Source organism: Cervus elaphus, chromosome 8 (assembly GCF_910594005.1).
Source record: "Cervus elaphus chromosome 8, mCerEla1.1, whole genome shotgun sequence".
In the NCBI taxonomy this organism is placed as follows: Eukaryota; Metazoa; Chordata; class Mammalia; order Artiodactyla; family Cervidae; genus Cervus; species Cervus elaphus.
In genome coordinates, this window is record NC_057822.1 from 40,926,423 (window position 1) to 40,947,438 (window position 21,016).

Consider the following 21,016-nt stretch of genomic DNA (forward strand, 5'->3'; position numbering starts at 1 on the left):
TAATCATGGCATATTCTATACACATACATTAAGTAATCATAGTCAAGTCTTCTATATAAACAAAAAGAAAATAAGCAAGATGTACCACTTAATTTCCTGTACTTTAATTTTGCACACAGGAAAAAAAAATACAAAGCCCCAAATTTCTTCCATCTGTAAAGGAGTTTGAGGAATTTAATGAAAAGTCTTATATTTCTAAAGAAAAGCAATCAGAACTTTTCTGATATTTTTAAAAGGTCACCAGTATTTTCTGATAGCTATCAAGATTTTCTCATTAAGCTTACGAACAAACAAAATGAGTACCATTTTGTGTGTACCACATGATGGATGCATGGTTTCAATGATAAATTGACAGGGTGTGGTGGTGATATCTGGGAGGTTGTCTTATTTTATCAAGTAAACATTAAAAAAAGGGTAAACACAAGAGAGATAGCTTTTCTTAAGGCAATTGCTAAGCAAAGGCTGTCACCTTTCCTTATCACCTTGGGATGTGAGAATGAGCAGATCAAGCTGTTTCAATATTTCCTACTTTCATGGGGCCAAATCAAGATCTTAGTAAAATTTCAGAATGGGTATAGAGCAAGGAAATAAGCAAATGTGTGTATATTGGGTTGTAATTCATCATATGGCTTTATCAGATAAAGCAAATGAGAAAACCCTGAGCCAGTCATGAAAGCGTGTCCAACTCTGAGTGACTTGTCCTTAAGATGGATCTTCTGTAAATAATTAAATTAGTGGGTTTCCACCCCCCTCCTGTCCATCTGGGCGGAATGAGGAAAAAAAAAAGTGCATGTGAGCGCATGCACACACACAGACATACACACACACAGAGAGAAAAAGTCCCAAAGTCTAAACCATACATTAAAATTGTTGGTGCAAAAAAAGCTTTATCATGTTTTAAATGGTTAGCAAGATTCTTGAATTTCTAATTGCAAAAGAAAATCAGCAGGGTTATTATAAATAATTTGCTTAAGTGTGATTAGAAATGTATGAGAAATGTAATCTATTTTATGGCCACAAAGATTTCTATTTATAAAAATCTGAGTCACACTGTTCAGAAATTTTTAATACAGATGAATAATTAGAAAGCATTCTGTGACAGACATGTGAAACCCAACTAGGCTCTAAAACACAGCAGTTTTATGGAGAGAATGAGGGTTATTCTTCTTGGCCCTGTTGACTGTCCCAGAGCACCTGAATAGCAGAGAGTTGAGAAGTGCTTATGAGAAAGGTAGATGGGAGTTGTAGCGAGGGTTGGGGAAGGGAGGAAAAAAAAGACTATGCATTTGTGTGTTGGGAAGCAGGAGGAAGAGGACATTTTCTTTCTTTTATTATAAGGCCAAACCAAAAATTACTTTATCAGTGGTCCAGGGAACTACAAGGTGAGTATGACAGCATAGCTGAAAATATTTTCACTAGTCAGGGACTAGGCCTCTGCAAACAGAGTTTCACTGGGCTTACTATTAAAAGCAATCTGCAAAAGAGGCTTGAAAACCCAGGGGTCTAATATCAAGCGAGCAGTAGGAAGGTGACCTTTCATTCCGTTTGTTTACGAGAGGATCTGCAGACTGTCTCAGTGTGGGCCCAGCATCGGCAAGAGGCCAAAGGGGAGATGGTGAACTCAATGGGGTTTTTCTGTTTGTTTGTTTTTTGAGGTCATATAATCAACGTAGAAAATACAGCCAGAAAAGAACAAGAAGGAAAGCTTGGTTTTTATGTACTGTCTTACATTTTTGGGATAAATGGCTAAATGCAGATTCCCTTCAATATTTTTTTTTATTAGAGTACAGCCAACTTACTACCAATTTAGCCATTAGACATAGCACACAAAATTAAAGAAAAGAGACAAAAGGAGAACTGAGCAGTTGAAAAAAGGATAAAATTAAAAGATGAATTGGGTAGAAAATAGAAAAATAAAAGCAGTTCTATTAGGATAATGATTTTTACATTTTTTCCTCGCTTAACATTTAATAATTCAATAAATAACGTCTCACTTAAAACTTTCATAAGAATATAGAATATCTTTAAGCAAAACTCATATGCTATTTTTGCAAAATGCTATGAACTGATTGCTCATCTATGAAGTATGTTCACGTTGACCATTCATCTGCTGTTACTCAGAATGCAATCCCAGGCATGTTGAAAACTTCATATTTGACTATCATTCACATTTGTACTTCACTAACACAACAGAAATTATTCCTGTGTAGTAATTACCTTTTAATATTTGATAGCAGCTGCTTGTCTTTAGATACTGATTTAATTCTTTCATTTAACCAAATACCTCAGGCCCTTTCCAGAGTACTAAAATTAAAAAAAAAAAAAAAAAAATCAATGTTTAACCTGACTTTCCCAGTACCACCTCCTTCTCCAGCAACTTTTCACCTACTCTGAAAACAAATGATAATAAAACCCAAAACAGCAGCAAAATAATGGTGCCAGAAATGGGTTAGAACACTGTGACCTCCTTAGTCCTGATTTAGTTACCGTAATGGCAGAAAAGCATGCACACACTTTCTAGACTACATGGCTATGACTGATTGATGATAGCCTGGCAAGGTTACCATAGCTAATTACAACATCATTCATCTAAGCCTACATGAGAAAAAATACCCAGCTCCCAGGGAAGACAAAAGAAAGCTATTCTATAGCTGTTAACTTTTGAATAATCAGCCCCAACAGGAAACAAATAGGATGAAACTCAATGACCAAATGATGACTTATGGATTCATTCAAGCAAATAACCTCAGTTCCCTAGTCATTTCAACTTGGGGTTTCATCACCCACAGTAGAGAGCTTCCAGTAACAAGGAACCCTCACAGACTTGGGTGCTTTGTAGTCAGAATTCAAAGGCTCCGGCAGAAGCATGGCCCAGCTCTGAGCTTTCATTTTGCTATGTGTGTGGTGTGACTGTGTTTGTCTAGGATCAGAGGCCAACACTTAAACTCACATTATGGACACAGCAGCTACTTACACACTGCAGTCTAATTAAAGGAATAAACTTCCTCCTTCTTTATTTTTTTCCTGAAGATCAGTGCCATAAAAGGATTTGGTTTCTTTAAAAAATCATACAAACGATCCCATATGTTTCCCTTATGCAGTAAATTGGTCAAAATCGGATAGAAAATGGCCACAATTTCCAACCTAATCTACAGCTATAACATATTATCTGGGAACTACTGAAAGCAAAGAGAGGAGAACTCAAGGTTTTGAAAATAATTATATCATAACAAACACACAATCATAATTTTCATTTCGGTTTTGGAGCACAAATACACATGGAAAGAATAAAGCATCTGAGGCACCTTTCAGCTTTCAAGTCTGAAATGCAAGAATCACTTTCAAATAGAAAGTATCTCATCTTCAAAGTTTAACGTACAAGAGGAGAATAAAGCTAATACTCACTGCAACTCCAAATTTTAATCAGGTTGCTTTATATCTGGGTGATGTAGATCACAAGAGTGGCAGCAACAAAGTTTAAAGTACTTTTTATCCCGATACACTGTTTAAATTGCATTACTAAAATAATTACAACGAAAGAGATTTTCCCATGGAAGCTTAGTGCAAATTTCAGTCAAGAATACTGAGAAATGTTACCGAAAGTTCCAAATAAAAATTGTAATTAACGGAGGCCATTGGATAGAAATTGACGGGGGCATGGAGTCAGGTTCAAATTCAGCTTGGAATTAATGAAACTCTTCTGGGATGGTCATAGCTCATTAGAGAAAGAAAGGCCTATTTTACAGATGAGAAAACTACGGCCCAGGGAGCTCCAGCAGTGACACATAAAGTAACCCGTGTGGTCTCAGCTCAGAATGTTCACGTCTATAGAATATCAAATGTGTCCTGGTTTATTCTTGGTTTGGAAAAACGCAATAAATGACTTGTCTGGATACAAAGATCAAATACTGTAGTCTGGGACTGACTCCATATCATTGGTTTTCAAGGGACAAAAATTGGGTCAACCTTGGCCTCATGAGGTCTTTTGGGGAACAGAAGAAGGTCAGTTATCACTGATCATAAAGTCAGCATAAGGATTAGTAGCTGAAAGGCGAAAACTCTTACTCTTCCAAACATTAAGTTAAGTGTCCTCAATAATTTGTCTTATTTGCAGATGGTTCTACATGAAAATACATGAAATGTCAAAAAGTACAAAAGTATCCACAATATGGGGAAATATTACCCAGGTGTCCCAAATATTATCATATTTGTTTTAGTGCAATTTCCCCCCCTCAAATACACACACACACATGCAAGCACATGTGTGAGAAACACACGCAGAGTGAAGAAACAGGAGAAAATTCATTTCTGACAGGTTTTACAAGTAGTTTCTTTCATCTTAATTTTCTAGCCTTTATTTCCTTATTAGCCTTTTTATTTACAGCTATTCACAGTATCTATTTATTAATTTACACTCTATCTCAATTCGAAAAGGACATAAGGTGTTATTGTATTCCATTTAGTATGAAAATAATCAGATAATTGAAACCTACAAAATTAATCTAAAAAAATGTCATGGAACTGAAAGCCAAGACATGTATTATGGGTTCCAATTTTACTCTTTTAACCGACTAGTTATTTGACATCAGAGCACACACCAATCTTTCTAAGCTTTCACTTGGTCATTTGTAAAATAATGCTAATTGTATAGAAGAGTGCTATTATGAAATTCTATAGAATTGTCTATTAGAAGACCAGCTTTTCACAAAAGTTGCTCTAAAAGGTGCTAACAATTCTTTTGAGTGAAGGTAGGTTTCTTTGCTGTAAGACTTCTAAGTGATATTAGAATTCTCTATTGCCTACTCAACAGCCCTCTGCATCCCTTTCTGCCCTGTTAGCATAACCAATCATATGTGTTCAAAGAGTGGATGTGAATAAATTAGAATAGCATCCAGAACTTAGGTGCCCAATAAATGTTATTAACTAGAATCAAATGTCTGCTGAAATTCCAAAATGTGTTAAGTACCATAGGGTTCTGCATATAAGACCTGGAAAATTCCTAAACTAGATGATTCTAAAGTCTAAACGACCCTGTGGATATGATTCTTTGCTATTCTATCTGGTGTTTATTTGACCGTCCCTTTTATTAAATAGATTCTCAGGTTAGCAATTCCTAGTCTACATAGTAAAATGCACTGGTCAACTTCAGAAACATTAAAATCTTGAAGTGCTAGAAAGATTTGCTAGGTAGGGCTGAGTCAAAACTTAGTCATTTAGCATTACATTAGAAAATCCATTAGAAAATAAATGGTATGAAATAATTTAGATGAATGAAATTGGAATTATGTGGTAGCCCACTTGATTTAACATTTGTCTTACAAACTAAAAATTTTAATATGTACCCCATTAGCTTACATAGGGTGCATGACTATGAATTCCTTTCTGTCAGTAGAAAATTTATTCATCTTTGTATCCCTTATTGAATAATTAAGAAATAGATTTATGGCACATTTACCATACTGTCTTGAAGATTTGGATGAGGTTTCACAAACAAGGTCATGTTTGAAATTGAATTTAAAGGCACATACAATTTCACCAAGTTGAAAAGAGGCAAAGGGGTGAAAGCCAGGAAAGGAAATTCTAACTACAAAACAGAAGTTTGAAAGAAAGTAGCAAACAGTGAATGGCAAGCCTTTTGTGGGGTTTCCCAAGTGACTCAATGGTAAAGAATCCATCTGCCAATGTAGGAAACACAGGGGACACGGATTTGATACCTGGGTTGGGAAGAAGTCTGGAGGAGGAAATGGCAACCCACTCCAGTGTCCCTACCTATGAAATCCCATGGACAGAGGAGCCTGGTGGTTTACAGCCCACAGGGCTGCAAAAGAGTCAGACATGACAGTGACTAAAAACACCACCAAGAAGTGGCTTCTGGTAGCTGTAGGTCAAAGTGACTGTGGAAGAGTGGCCAGTAATAAAAGTGGGCGGAAAATGAGGGCTGGATCTGTATGAGTCCCTGAAATCGAACTTTCTGCATGATCTCTGTATAAGTTATTTCATCTTGGGAGATAAAGAAAAAAAAAAAAAGGTTGGGCCAACCACTGTCTGCATGTATGTGAGGAAGGTTGTGAATCTTTAGTAGGATACTGTAGATGATGAACTTGTATTGGAAAAAGAGATATAAAAATTATACTGAATGTTGAGTACATTTTTATTTCAATATCAGTAAAACCTACACTACTGGTGATTCAGTTCAGTTCAGTTCAGTCGTTCAGTCGTGTCCGACTCTTTGCGACCCCATGAATCGCAGCATGCCAGGCCTCCCTGTCCATCACCAACTCCCGGAGTTTACGCAAACTCACGTCCATCGAGTCAGGGATGCCATCCAGCCATCTCATCCTTTGCCATCCCCTTCTCCTCCTGCCCCCTACCCTTCCCAGCATCAGAGTCTTTTCCAATGAGTCAACTCTTCACATGAGGTGGCCAAAGTATTGGAGTTTCAGCTTCAGCATTAACAATCACCAATAAAGAGAAGAACGTATTGTTTCCCAGTATCTGTTAAACTGTGTCTCTTTAAGTAAGAATAAGCATGTGAACCAATCATGGTTAAATTCCCCATTGTCAAGAATGGATCTCAAGAGTGAGAAAACTCAGGAGAATCAGCCCCGCGTCTGCTCTACCAGCCTGGGCCAAGGAGTCCCATGCGAAGTAGAACCAGTTCCAGAAGCCTCTGAGAGCTGAGTAGGGAGCAGAGAGGATGGGCTGGGGGTTGGCATTTTATTTGCCTTCTGTGATGATGAATACTTAGAACACACTTGCTACTCCTCCTCCTCCTAGAGCCCTCCCCCCCCGGCCCAATTCGTCTTTTAAACAAGGGCTCAGGGTGGGCGAGGCAGTACAGCCAGACCACCTCTCAGAAGAGCTCCTCATGGACCCTGCGTCTGCTCCCAAGTAGAGCCCCCATCCCTCTGTGCTCAAGCCATAACCACACCCTGCCCTGAGGACAGGGAAGGGAAAACAGAATGGGCAGATACCAAAGCTGGTGGCTTTGCTTCAGTCTTTTATTTCTCTATCTGAGAAACACAATGATCTTTTTTTTTTCTTTGCTTTTAAAATTCTAGAAATGTAAAGTGCAGGGTCTGAGAGAACCTTGAGAGTAGACAAGGGATGATTTCTTCATCATTCATCCTTGCCCAGATTTCTCCATCTAATTCCAAGGGACCATCTGTATCAGCTCGCTAACGAGTTTGGACAGGGGCCTCCTCACAGTGGGAAGCTGCTGCAAGTTGTTTCAACAGAGGAGTTATCTAATCAGATTTGTGATTTAGGAAGGCCACTCTGGAGAGGCAGGGATTGGGAAAAGCAGGTGTGGTACAGAAAGAGGTCAGTTTGAGGCCTCTGCAGTATCATGAGCCTACTGCAGATCGATGTGAAAGCTCTGGCCTGCTACAATGCTACTGGACATGAAGGCTAAAGAACGTGCAGATGATGAGAAAAAAAAAGGAGAAACAGGCGCGATCTCCACCGTTTCAGACTGAATGGCTGGAAGGCAATACTGACCACCCAGTAGTAAAGGCTGGCCGATTTCACCATTTCATCTATGACACTAATTGAAATGGGATTTGACGCCTAGGGGTTAAGCATTTTCAGGATTTGGTGTATATTCACAAAATGACTCTAAGGAAGATTATCTCAATACATTCTTTTACAAATAGCATATGAAAGACAGCACAGCACAATTATTCCTGACCTGGAACCAGCAAGGGTTCAAATCCTAAGTTCGCCACCTAACAGCTATGTGACTTTGGAGGAGTTACATAACTGCTCAATGCCTGTTTCCTCATCTCTTAAATAAGGGAGATAATAGAACCCAACTGAGTATCCTGAGGCTGGAATAAGTTGTCAGAGTACAGGATTTAGAATACTTGGTGCATTGCCTTGAGGTCTGTGCCTAGAATATAATTACCACTGAATAGATATTATTCTCTGTGTCTGATCCAAAATGAGTATAGAAGAAGCAGAAAGTCCACTTTCAAAGATATGGAATTTCAACTTGCTTTTCTTTCTACATTGAACATTGTATTGCTCAGATGGTTCAATAAAAGAAGCTAAAAAAGCTAAAGAAAAATAACTTTTTTTTTTAACCTGAGAAAGCTCATAAGAGAAAGGTGAAAAAACAAATTCTCAGGCACAGGCAGTACTCTGAGGTTGAGACTTTTGAAGACCACAGAGCTTGCTTATAAATAGAATATTAAAACAAGCAAGAGCAATTTTCTCCTTTCGTCTTCCCTTATTGCCTAATTTCCCTCCCATACTATTTGCATAATGGATAAAAAGGCATCCATTATGCAAATGAACGATAGGGCTGTGAGGTTGCTGAAGCCACAAACCTTGCTCCAGATGAAAAGAAGCTGCCACTAAGCCCTTCAATGTCTGCAGTCCAGCAGAAACTGCTCTGCTAGCTTGGTTTCCAAAAGATAGAGGGAAATTATGAAGATGACAGGTCATTCATTTCCACTTGGTTTATTTTAAAAGGGGTACTATAGATGCTTTCCAGAAAATCAGTACAAAATATATAGATACTCAGTATCCTGGCATGTAAAATAAACTTTACAATATATTTTGTTTCAAATGGCAAAAATTACACTATGCACAGTCTTTACAATTTTGAGCATATGCTTTGCATAAAAACAACCTCTGTTTTAGCTTTAGAATTAACCTATAACCGGTGCTTGGAGTGTTCGCAAAATGTATGCATACATTCAATACAAATAAAAAGTGGTTTTAAGTAACACAATATTAGTGGATTTTCAAAACTTTATGCTTTAAACTGACCTAAAATTATCTTTAAGAGATATTACCACAATTGACATTATTTATCTTGGAGTTAGAAATTCACTAAAATTTTAGAAGAATGTTTATTTTCTCTTTCTACCAACACCTTCAAAACAAATGTAACAAATGAGCATTCTGAACAGAATCACTTGCCTGGAATAAATCAGTAGGACAGAAATAAAAAACTAACTTCAAAATGTTTCTCCCCAAATCTTGAGATACACAGTTGGTGGAGAAGAAAGTGGCTAAAACAGAAAGTGATCTTTTATCTCTAGCCTGGAATCCTTGATAACACTTAGTTTTTTTTCCAAGTGACTTTTTTTCAGGGACTTTTAAAAACATTTAAGTGGTCCTCACATGCTATGGGCTTCCCTGTTGGCTCAGACAGTAAAGAATCTGCCTGAAATGCAGGAGACCTGGGTTTGATCCCTGGGTTGGAAAGATCCCCTGGAGGAGGGCAATGGCAACCCACTCCAGTATTCATGCCTAGAGAATCCCTTGGACGAGGAGCTTGGGGGGCTACAGTCCATGGGGTCACAAAGAGTCGGACATGACTGAGCGACTCAGTACACATAGCACACATATGCTATCGATGAAGGTCCTCATTTACAGTCTAACTCCTCCCCTATCAGTTCAAGGATATGCAATTCAGATTCACCTGCAATTCAAGAAGAAACTGCATCCATTGTCTGAGCATCAGCAGCTGCAAAGATCTATGTAAAAAATAATTTAGAGAAAGACAGTCCACATTTAAAGGCAAACAGTAACAGGGTCAATCATAAAGTGGAAGCAACTCATAGACAGCAAGATGATGTATTTCAACCAGATGAAAAGCAGATGACTTAAAAAATACACCTACCTAATTTCAGAGCAGAAGGGGTTACTTCAATTTCCCCACCGACTGGCTTGAATGCAGCCAGTTGGGCAGCCACTTCCGTCTCAAAAGCATCTGGGCTCTGCCGGCTTGCGGGGTTTCCACTGGGGCCCTCAATCTTGTGGAGTGGTTCTTGCTCGTCAAACACAGCAATCAGCTACAAACAAATGCAGTAACACTAATTACTTTGTAGGACACGCATATCACATGGACACTATCTAGCTGGTTGTCATCTTTATTTCCTTTTTTTTTTTTTTAAAGAGCTCTTAAAACTGAAAACTTTGATGTTACTGTATCACAACTCTTAATTCAATATCATGTCTGAAGGGGTCACGGTCAGGAAATAATTAACAGTTTGTATATTCCTGGAATAGAGATCCAGTTTTGGTTAAACTTCTGGAAGGAATGAAATGGCCCACTCCTCCCCTCACTTTCTTTTTTTTTTTTTTTTTTTTTTTCACTTTCTTTTCTAATGTGCCTAACAGGACATTAGCATCTCTCTTTTAAGAATATTGTCAAACATGAAAGCTGAATATGCAGAATGTGAACAACAGACTTACAAGGTAGAAGAGAACATTCCAATGTCAAAGAGCTAAAGACATGGTGAAACTGTTAATTGTCCTTTTAGACACAACCATAATAAGCAGAGTCATACATACATGTGTATGTTATACACAATCTGTGCTTATCTTGTACACGTAGTTTTCCCATTTGTACTCAAGCCTGTAATTTTGGTCTTTTCCTTCATGACTAACTCCATGTTGACTGGCTTAAGTCCAATGAAACTAAACATCAGGACTTTAATTATCCCGATCTTCATCTCAAATTTATTTCATATAAGAACTAGGTGTCTCAGCATTACTATAAAAACCAACAATTGTCAGTCTCCAAGTCATTTATTTTACAATAAGGGCAACATTCAATAATCAAGTAATTGTGCAAACATTGCTGGATAAATGGCAAAGACAGCCCCGACTGAATCTACAGTTTTGGCCAGCAAACAGCACCATGGTAGAAACTTCCCAAGGTCTCTCACTGGACAAGTGGGAAAGCCCAAAGCTGATGTGGAAAAGTCCAAATGGGAGTGCAGTAGGTGGCTCAGGGAAGTTACTGTCAAGCCAATAAAACGCAGTCTACAAAATGCAAATCTAGAAAACTGCTAGTAAATCTTTAGATATTTTCATTCATTAAATAAAACAAACCTGCTTATCATTCAAACATTTTTCAGGTAAGGCATTCAAAGCCCCATTCATAAGGGAATCTTGTTGGCAATAGTATTAATAACACCAGTTCAGGGTTAACCAATCAAAACATCATAAATTCAAGTTCAGTCTTTCAAAAGAAATGAATACAATTAGGGATATGCAAATTGGCTATTCAAAAATAATTTTCATAATTGACTACTCATTTCCAGTATGGAGACTTCTTTAATTGGAAAACCCAACAATCCTCTCACCACAGGAAAAAAATGCTACTCCCAAGGCATTATTTTTAATTCTTGAAATTGAGCACATACATTTTCTATTTTTAATTGGTAGCACTGATGAACCGATTTGAGGTAAAACTTAAATGGATTAATAATGAAAGATTATTCTAGTATAAAAATAATCAGGAGAACTATATCTTTCTAATCATCTGGCCAAAATGAAGAGTTTAACGCTTTAAATCCTGAAAAGAAAAATAAAACCAACTTTTAAACTGTGATAGAAGTGCTATTTTCATCACTATTTTGGTGACATGATTTCAAGTTTTGCATGTTGGTGAATTCTATCACATACTTGTAATATTCATTTTAATACATTAATCAACAAGGCAAAGTGGCTTATTTTACTGGTACTACAAACAGTTTTGCGTAAGTTTTTCTTCTTGCTATACCCTTAAGTCTTAGCGTATCCTATGCTACCTGAAGTGATGGGGAAAAGAGACACAGAATACCAATCAGTAGTGTAATCCAAAAGCTTCAAATCGGTAACTCTTAAATCAATCATTATCTATGCCTCTTACATAACCACCTCTCCTTAAGCTTCTTCACTGTTTTCCATATTATTATTATATCCACACTAGGTCACAGCATACACAGTAACAATTCTATACCTGTTTGCCTGGTGGGACCACAGGATAGAGAAGAGATTTTGTTTCCCAAAGTGACAAACAGTAATTTGTAGTAGGGGCCATTCCACCGATTCAGACCACACTGTAAGCATTTTCTGAAATGAAAGCTGTAAGAAGAGAGGCTGCCTTATGAAACATCTGCGGTTTGTCCAGGATGATGCTATGCCCTGAAGAATGTGTATTCGACTCTTTAGAGATACAGGCAACACATGGCTTTCTCAAAGATGATAACAGTGAGACCTGGAGGCTCCCCAACTCTCATCAACTCTCTGATTAATTAATTGCTTAGTCTGTCTCCCAATCCCATGATTGACAGGAATTATCTGTGCAAAACCTCCTCTGGATGTCTGTATGAATGGGTGAAATAAAGTCTCTCCTCCTGGAAAGAAGAGAATCAGTTGCTGAATCTGTGGCATCCAGACAAAGCCACTGGCACTACAGGTGCTGGCTGATAAGAGACCCTCCATCCAGTCTTCATCTCAACAGCTACAATACACCCCATTTTAGACTTGCTTCCACATTGATAATCAGTTTAAACTCTATGTTGTAGGTCTTTGTTAGCTGGATTGCTTGATTCATCAGAACACCTACATGACTGGTGACCCAGTTCCTGGTGACAGTATTACAGAGATACGTTAATTAATATACACCACTGTTCTAGTCCTCAACAGAAGGCAGACTGACCTTCAAATTATCCAGTTCATGAAAAAGGCCTTCCTCCACCATTGAACCCATTCAAAATGACTTTTCCCACAGAGATGACTTGAACATTAAAAGGTGATTTATATTTTTATTAAAAACAATTCTGTAAAGATTCCATTTACACTAAATTTCTGTGGCATGTGGAAGATTTTTGCACCAATTCCATCGAGACTACAGTAATCTACACTTTATGCAGAATGCAAGTAGGCAGTATTTGATTTGGAGACCTTCCTCTTCGGCTGCTTGATCCATCTTCTGGGGCCCCGTCTGCCCTCCTTCTGCGATGCCAGTATTCTCATGTCATCCAGTCCAGCACTGACATTTCCCTAACACCCCATGGTCCAGAATGATATGTTCAAACAGACTTGACTTCCAATCAAAACTCCCATCCCTGCAGATCTCTCTCAGCATTTAGGCATCTAATCCCCAGATACACACAAGAAGGTCAGTCTACAAATATGCTATTAACTTTCCCATCAAAAAAACAAAACAGCCTTTTCAGGACTCACCCCTACAGATACCACCCTATTCCTCACTTTCCATCTAAAGCAGAATTTGAAAGTTGTCCACAGAGCAGTCTCCAATCTCCCCCCTCCCATTCTTTTCCTGAGGCCACTCCAGCCAAGCTCTCACCCCTCTCTTCCGCTGAAACCACTCTTATCAAGATCAAAAACAATCTCTACAGTGCTAAATTCAAAGTCATGTCTCTGGTTTGATTTTAGGACACAGTTGATTATTGCTTCCTTTTTAAATGACTTTCTTCACTTGCCTTCCAGGATACCACTTTTTCTCAGGTTTATCCTCAATACCCCAGCCCTTTCATTCAGCTTCCTTTTCCTCATCTCTAAAAACGTTAAAAAGGCTACCCCTAAATTTGCATGGTGATTACATTTGTCTCATAGCAAAGATATAAGAGTATGCTGGTAAATCTCACACTTAAATCTCCAACCCAGAGCTTCTTCCTGAACTGCAGCCTCATGTGGTCGATTGCCTAACCTACCATGAGGACAGGAGTCTGAGTAAACTCCAGGAGTTGGTGATGGACAGGGAGGCCTGGCGTGCTGCAGTCCATGGGGTCGCAAAGAGTCGGACACGACTGAGTGACTGAACTGAACTGAACTGAATATGAAGACTGAGTAATCCTTAATCCCTCTTCCCTTCCCTTTCTCATTATCTCTCATACACCTCACACACATCCAATTTGTCAATAAATGTTAAAATACACCCAGAGCTTGACCACTTCTCACCACCTTCACTGTCACCTCTTTGGACCCAGATCACAGCCTCTCCTATGGGATACTGCAAGGGCTTCCTGACCCGGCTCCTTCTTTCCACACATGCTCCCTTTCCATCCATTTTCAACATGGCAGCCAGCATGACCTGGCTCAAACATAAGGTGGATTGCATCTCTCCTCTGATCAGAACCTTTCCACCTCACCTGGAATGAAGCCCAAGTCCTTCCAATGCCCTGCATGGTAACGAGCTCCCAGTGAAGGTTCTGACCTCTCATCTCTCCCTTGTTCTCAGGATTCTCTCCTGCTCTGCCCTCTTCTTTATCCCTCTCTGTGTCTTTATGTTTGCTCTTCTCTCTCCTGGAGACAGTCTTCCACCAGATACCTGCATGTCTTTTTCCTCGATCCTTCACATCTTTATTGAAATGGCAGGCTTTCACCGGCCACACTATCTAAATTGAAATCCACTCCCACACCTCGCACACTCCCTTCATTTTTCTTCATAGCATTTGTCACCCCTCAATGCTATGTCTTTTTGTATTTGTCTTATTTATTGCCCATCTCCCTGTAAAACTCCCTAGGAAAACTTTGCTAGATTGTAAGCTCAGAGAAGACAATGATTTTTGTCAGTTTTGCTGTTTGCTGTACTCCATAGCCTAGAAAAGTTAGTTAGACATAATAGGCACCCAACATATATTTGTTAAAATGAGTGAAATGAAGCAAAAAAAAAAAATGATACCTAATATAGCAATGAAAGGCAGCTATATTTTTCATGTGCTTTTAGAACACTAAAATTATTTATTAGTGAACGAGTATAAATGACCAATATAAACCCATATGACGCTCAATGCATTCTCACCATTATTATTGTCGTCTCTGTTTTGTTATTATGGAGCAGACATTCCTTATTTTCTAGTCAACACCAGGGGAAATTGCTTCTGTTCGAGAAATGGAGATCATGTGTCTTCTCTTTCCTTTTCATGCTCATTTTTGAAAGGGAAAATCTGCTGATTTGGTTTCTGAAGGAGTGGAAGTTTGAACTAAGGTGGATGTGGATGGAGAGATGGGCAGGGTTAGCAGTGCGGCCCCAGACATGCCCTTGTCTGATTTCTTCTAATAGGCAACTTTGTCTGGTGTGAAGCTTCTCAATGTGTCCCAAGAAGTAGCTTAAGAACAAATGTGAATAAATCTCCAGGGGAGTGGAAGAACAGCTTGAACTGCCATTAAGCTCAAAACTGAAGCACTCAGCTTTTATTTTACAAATTCATGTAAATATTTACCAGCTTTCCATGTTTGGCCTAACAGGAAAAGATTTTCTCTTTAATTGCCAGCAATACTAAGGCGAGGACTTCCCCTCGTGGCTGGGCAGTAAAGAATCCGCCTGCAATGAAGGAGCCACAGGTTCGATCCCTGGGTTGAGAAGATCTCCTGGAGGAGGGCATGGCAACTCACTCCAGTATTCTTGCCTGGGGAATCCCATGGACAGTAGAGACTGGTGGGCTACAGTCCATAGGGTCCCAAAGGGTTGTACACAACTGAAGCGAATTAGCACACATGCACACAATAAGGCAATGATCTCATGTGTTTTGCACCTGTTTTTGAGAGGTCAAACTGGAGTGTATTTCTCAGGCAAATACCTACCTTCTAAAATGAACTGAGGAAAACACATGGAAATAGACCCATTAATGTGGTATGCACATTTTTTTTTTAATAACTACATCTCAACTGCTAATGATGATGTGTTCCCAATTAAAGACTAGGCTTAGTTTTGGTAACCACATTTATCCCCTGACTACTCCTTCCCCAGTGGGTATCAGGAAGGAACATCTGAAACTAGAATTTGCCTAGAAAATATATCACGCATAAGATTTCTTTTAAAAACACAGTTCAATCTTTTTTCATATTTAACTTGTAAAGGTCAAAGTATTATAAAAATCAACAACAACAACAACTACCTCAAAGATCAAAAGGAAATAAAACAGCTTTGGGTAATTTACAATATCCATGACCTGGAATAACAGACATGATCAAAAGAGCCACGTGCTCTTCACAATCTCACATCATCGATATCTCTTCAAGGACTCAGACCTATTTTTATACTCAAACAAGGTAAAGCTGTGTGTGTGCATGCACAGGTGTGTTTTGGGAGTGAGTGGGGTGGTGGGTGGAGGTAGAATATTACCGCCCTTGATGACATCCCTGACATGCCTAAATGCTTAGCACAGAGCCTAGTACACAATGAAAGGTTAAATGTTGATTCCTTTTCCTCCCGTAGCTAGCGTTCCCTGACTCCCAGACTGAGTCCCACTTGACTTGTTTATTCCTATTCTGCTTTTACTTTGTTGCTTCTCTTTAATCTCTTCATCACAGGATTGACAGAGGAACAGAGAAAATATCGAGATCAAACACATCAAATAGGCAATTTTTGTGTTCCTTTTTTCCTTGGTCTTCATCACACAGAAACACACAACCTTCAGACATGCGGTGCAGTTCCTCCACCAAGCAGTACACGGCTTGTGCTCTGTTCTATTTTTACCATAACTCGAAGCAATATACCCATGCCTTTAGTTTCTACACTGACAAGTAAATATTTTAATAATAAATGTCACCAAGTGCATTTATAACAGAGTCCCTCAATATTCATGATGTGGTTTGCTCTGTCGTCAGCCTATACCATTCTGTCACTTTTATAGCCTGAGTTTTTATAACCTGATGATATTATAGCCTACATAGAGAATAAAAAAGTGATCTAAATTCTCACAGAACATAATAAACTATATTTACAAAAGTATTTTTCGGATTAGTAATTACATTGAGAAATACGTGACTATTTTATAACATGTCAAATGAACTAACGTACTTCTAAGAAAGGCTTATTTGCCATATTGAGTTGAGTTCAACTGTTGAATTTAACAACATACTACTTTTTTTTTTTTAACCGTTTCATACATATTCCATGTTCCCAACAACTGTCAAGTGGAGTTAAAAGACAAAGAACAAAGCCAGCATCCTACAAAATAAAATTGGAATCATTTGTCTCAAATCTTAATAAACACAATTAAATCTAAGTAAGACTGTGAAATTACAACAATTTCACAAGTAGAGGAAAACACATTATCACCTTTGGGAAGAGAGTGAAACTGCAGAATTCATTTAAATGTATGCATCTGCTTGTAACTAAATAACAACTGGCTATTGAGCTAATTTTATGCCACTTGAAACAAAAGTTTGAAAATGGATCTTTTTCCTTCATAGGAATTTTGACAGCCAACTAAATGCATTTAATCTGGATTTTAAAAATTAACAGGCTCACATTAGCATCTTCATCAGATGCTACTATGAGGTCTAGCAACCTCAGAGGAAGTATGTAACAGCTCTGATTCTCAGAAACTTCAATCGACAATCAGTAAATGAGATAAAACCAATTTTCATTTCCTCTCCAAACTGAAAATCAATAATAGAGAACTTTATAAACTTTACAGCTTTAAGTTTCATTCTAAAGAAAATAACAAAAATGTGCCTAAATAAAGTCACTCATATATCAGCCAAAAATACATTTGCTTACTCTAATTATGTAGTAAGTTACTAAAAAGTCAGGTATACATTAAACACATTTTATACTGAATCATATTTTTCTTATAACTTCCTTGAATCAAGATTTCCAAGACGGTGTTACTACTGACAAGTTTAAGAGAATCTTGCCTTTGTTTTGTGGCATTCTTTATTTTCCTTAGTAATAACAGCTCACCATTCATGAAACACCATTCAGTACTCATATCTAATACACACAAGGGAAGCCTGCGAAGCCCCTTCCTCTGAGCCCTTCACCCTCCATAGCAGTGGTCAGGCAAAGGGTCTCAGTGGAGGTCAGCGGGCAGTCACCACACCCTAACCTTAGACAACCTGCAAGCAGCTATAGAAAGAGCAAACGGCCACAAAAACCAGGAGAAAGTCTCAATCACCATCAGGATGTCAGATGGGTCAGAAATGTAAAAAAATTCAATATACCTGTCTTGTCAGTAATATTTACACAGCCTCTGAATTATACATATTAAAAATAACAGACAAAGAAAGTGGAAAATACTTAGGTTAAATTTGTTGGGTGATGCCAATCCACTGGATGGCTTTGCTCGCCATTTACCCAGCCAATCACTAGATGGTTCACTAATGTTATCCAATCCCAAGGACTCTGACAATCTTGGGAGAGTGCACATTATTAGAAATGAAGATACAACCTGGGTTGTTTTAAAACGTGCACACATAAACACATAAATGACTTTCTCTTCAAGTTATTTTCATCTAAATCACACATATTTAATCTGCATTTTTGAAAGATTATTCTATCTGAAACGAGTTACCTCTGGCACCAGAAAAAATAAAATAATGGCATATGGAAAATATTTTGTCATATAAAGCATATACATTATTTACAATGTTGTAACACTGACACTATTATTTCATTTCTGTAGCCAAACCAAAGCTGTAACTGTCTCAGAAATATAGTTCGGCAGTCTCTTAGTCAAGATCCAGTGCTACCACGGCCATCAGAGATACGTATGTCAATAGATCCCTGGAGGTAGCCACTTGCTGAAATGTAAGGTGCTAGCCCTCTGCAGGGCTTATCCCATTACAACAAAATGCCATGCTGCCTCTGGCCAGGTATTTGCATATCCATTGCCAGGGCCCCAATCCGCTTCTGAGTTCCAGACCAGTCCCCTGACATTTACCCACAACACTTCTGCCAGAGAAGTCTTCCATCACACAGATCTGGAATGGTCTACTGCAGCTTTTTTTTTTTTTTTTTCATTATATATTCTCATGGCTTTCAAAATGAATTTCAAGCCTCCCATATGAGACCTTCCACCAGGTCTGTGATATTTCTATAATATTGTGTCCTTGTCTCATCACCACTAGTCACATGATACAAAGATCCTTGACTTATCAGCCTCTATCTAAAAGCAAACTGCAAGCTACTTGAGACTATGGGTCACATCATTTAAAATACATTTAACAAATATTTTATAGCCCTCACTATGCAGGTGGTCTTCCTTGATAGCTCAGCAGGCAATGAATGAATCTGCCTGCAGTCCAGGAGACAGAGGAGACGCTGGTTCAATCCCTAGGTCAGGAAGATTCCCTGGAGAAGGCAGATGGAAGCCCACTCCAGTATTCCTGACTGGTTTCCCTGCTGGCTCAGATGGTAAAGAATCTGCCTGCACCTGGATTCCATCCCTGGGTCACAAGAATGCCCTGGAGAAGGGAATGGCTACCTACTCCAATATTCAAGTCTGAAGCATCCCATGGACAGAGGATGCTGGCAGGCCACAGTCCATGGGGTCATAAGGAGTCTGACATGACTGAATGGCTAACACACCACCATGCACTAGGCCCTGTTCGAAGAGCTTCCATATATGGTTTAAGAGTCATAAGAAATCCTGTGAGAAAAGCACCATTTTCCCATTCTACAGATCAGAGAATGAAAGTACAATTGACTTGATATGCCATGCTCCTCCTATGGTACATGGCAGGGAGAAGGAGGTCAGGTAAATGAGTTATTTGAATTCCTTGCTATATTTGAGAGGAAGAACAAAACTTCTCTTATATGGATTGTCAACACTTTCGTGTGGGTACCACCTCCCTGTGTCCTAATTGTCCATCCACGTGAAAATAAAGGTAACCTCCATTAACATGCATGCTCCTATACACAGGGCAAAACAGTTTCTGCCCATCCTTGAAGTTCAATCAAACACTTGATCTTACAATTTACCTATCTAAAATCCACTTAGTTCATTATAATCCCAATCTTGTTTCCTCGTGGACTACATTTATCTATTTGATATTCCTTCAAAGAAACTGTAAAACAGATTTGCACATTAACATACCTAGTTTTGAAACAAACATAACTGTACAGTGTTCTCCATCACATCCGACTGTTAGAAGAACCCTGCTTATCTGTGCTAATGACTGCAATCCAGGGTGTATTGCTTAATTTTGTGGATTAATGAGTAAGCAATCAAATGTGATTTTAAGTCATGAATATAACAAACATACTATTCATTTATTTTGACAAGTATTTTAATTTATGTGACTTGGCTACAAATAGAGCAGTCTATTTCATAAAAAAAAAAAAAGAAAAGAAACCTTTGTGCTCTTAGATAATAAACCTTGGTGAAGAATAATGGCAAAGCCACCACCTTCTGAAGACAGATAAAGAATTGATAGGTTGATAGAAAAAACAATGAGACCTAAAATTTTCAAACAGAGAATGTCTTTTGCATGTACTTGAGCTATATGCAATATGTTTAGGGGTTGCAAACCACACAGAATATTCTAAATAAGCTAGGTCAGTGCTGGCCTGAGGCAGGTACCCCCTAGCCTGTCACCTTGGTAGCCTCAAACACAAGTTTCAGCAGCTTCATGTGCCCCTGAGGTAGCTTCATAGTCCTGCTCTTAGAACCCCAAAGCCAGGCAAAGTGGTGAGTGGACTACAAATATGAGCAAGGTCATAACTCCCTAAAAATTAGCCGGTGATTAGTTGGTGCTTCATTTCACCAGGCTGGGAGGGAACAGACTCTTTAGAACAGACACATTTAGCAAATTGGCCTGAGCCCTGGCTGACTGACCTCATGACAGGCCCGATGATGTTCTACCTTCTCTGGGATTTCAAGACAGGTAAGCAACTGGTGGAGACGACAGAAAGGTCAGTGTGCAGTCTGATTGAGGCACGAGAAAACACTCCCCTTAAGCATCCCACTTAGACTCAGATCCTCCTTGTCATGGGTGACAAGGCTTCAAAGCCAATATTTAAAAAAAATTAACACTGCAGTCGCAGGTGGGTTTAACTACTGCACGCCTTCTGTCTGAGTGGTAGAGCTAACCTTTTCCTTTAGCTTCTAATTGCCCTACATCTCCTTAACTCATGATAATGTGGCCAACCCTGCTGGGATGGGTGTTGACTTTGGGAGCCTCTAAATGTCAAGATTTGTAATTATGATTGTGGGTGTATTAAAATCACAAAGAATGATGCCTCGTTAATTGGGGCCTGAAGACAGGAAGCCTGGGGTCCTTGCTCCTTGCTTACAGTTACAGGAGGTGTGTTACCTCCTCCAGCAGCAGTTTCAACCTAGGTCTTATCTTTGATTGTGGAAAGATGGTCTTTGTCAGTCAGTTGTAAAATTTTAACATTAGTGCAAAAGGCCTTCCTAAAATATCTAAAATGCATTCCGTAGGCATAAAAACTTTGATTGCTAACTCAAAAATTAATATGTGCCGAGCCTACTTATCAGCAAAAATGGAATGTAAGTTTTGAAATGAGAACTGG

At 38.7% G+C, this 21,016-nt stretch overlaps 1 protein-coding gene across 2 annotated transcripts in view; it reads right to left on the reverse strand.

Moving 5' to 3' along the window:
• Positions 1–21,016, reverse strand: part of PARD3B (par-3 family cell polarity regulator beta) — a 1,123,128-nt gene that overhangs the window by 646,714 nt on the left and 455,398 nt on the right. For both annotated transcript variants that reach the window (XM_043910301.1, XM_043910302.1), the window contains exon 3: positions 9,635–9,806. In XM_043910301.1, coding sequence (XP_043766236.1) covers positions 9,635–9,806 — 172 coding nt within the window. The remainder of the gene's footprint in view (positions 1–9,634; positions 9,807–21,016) is intronic.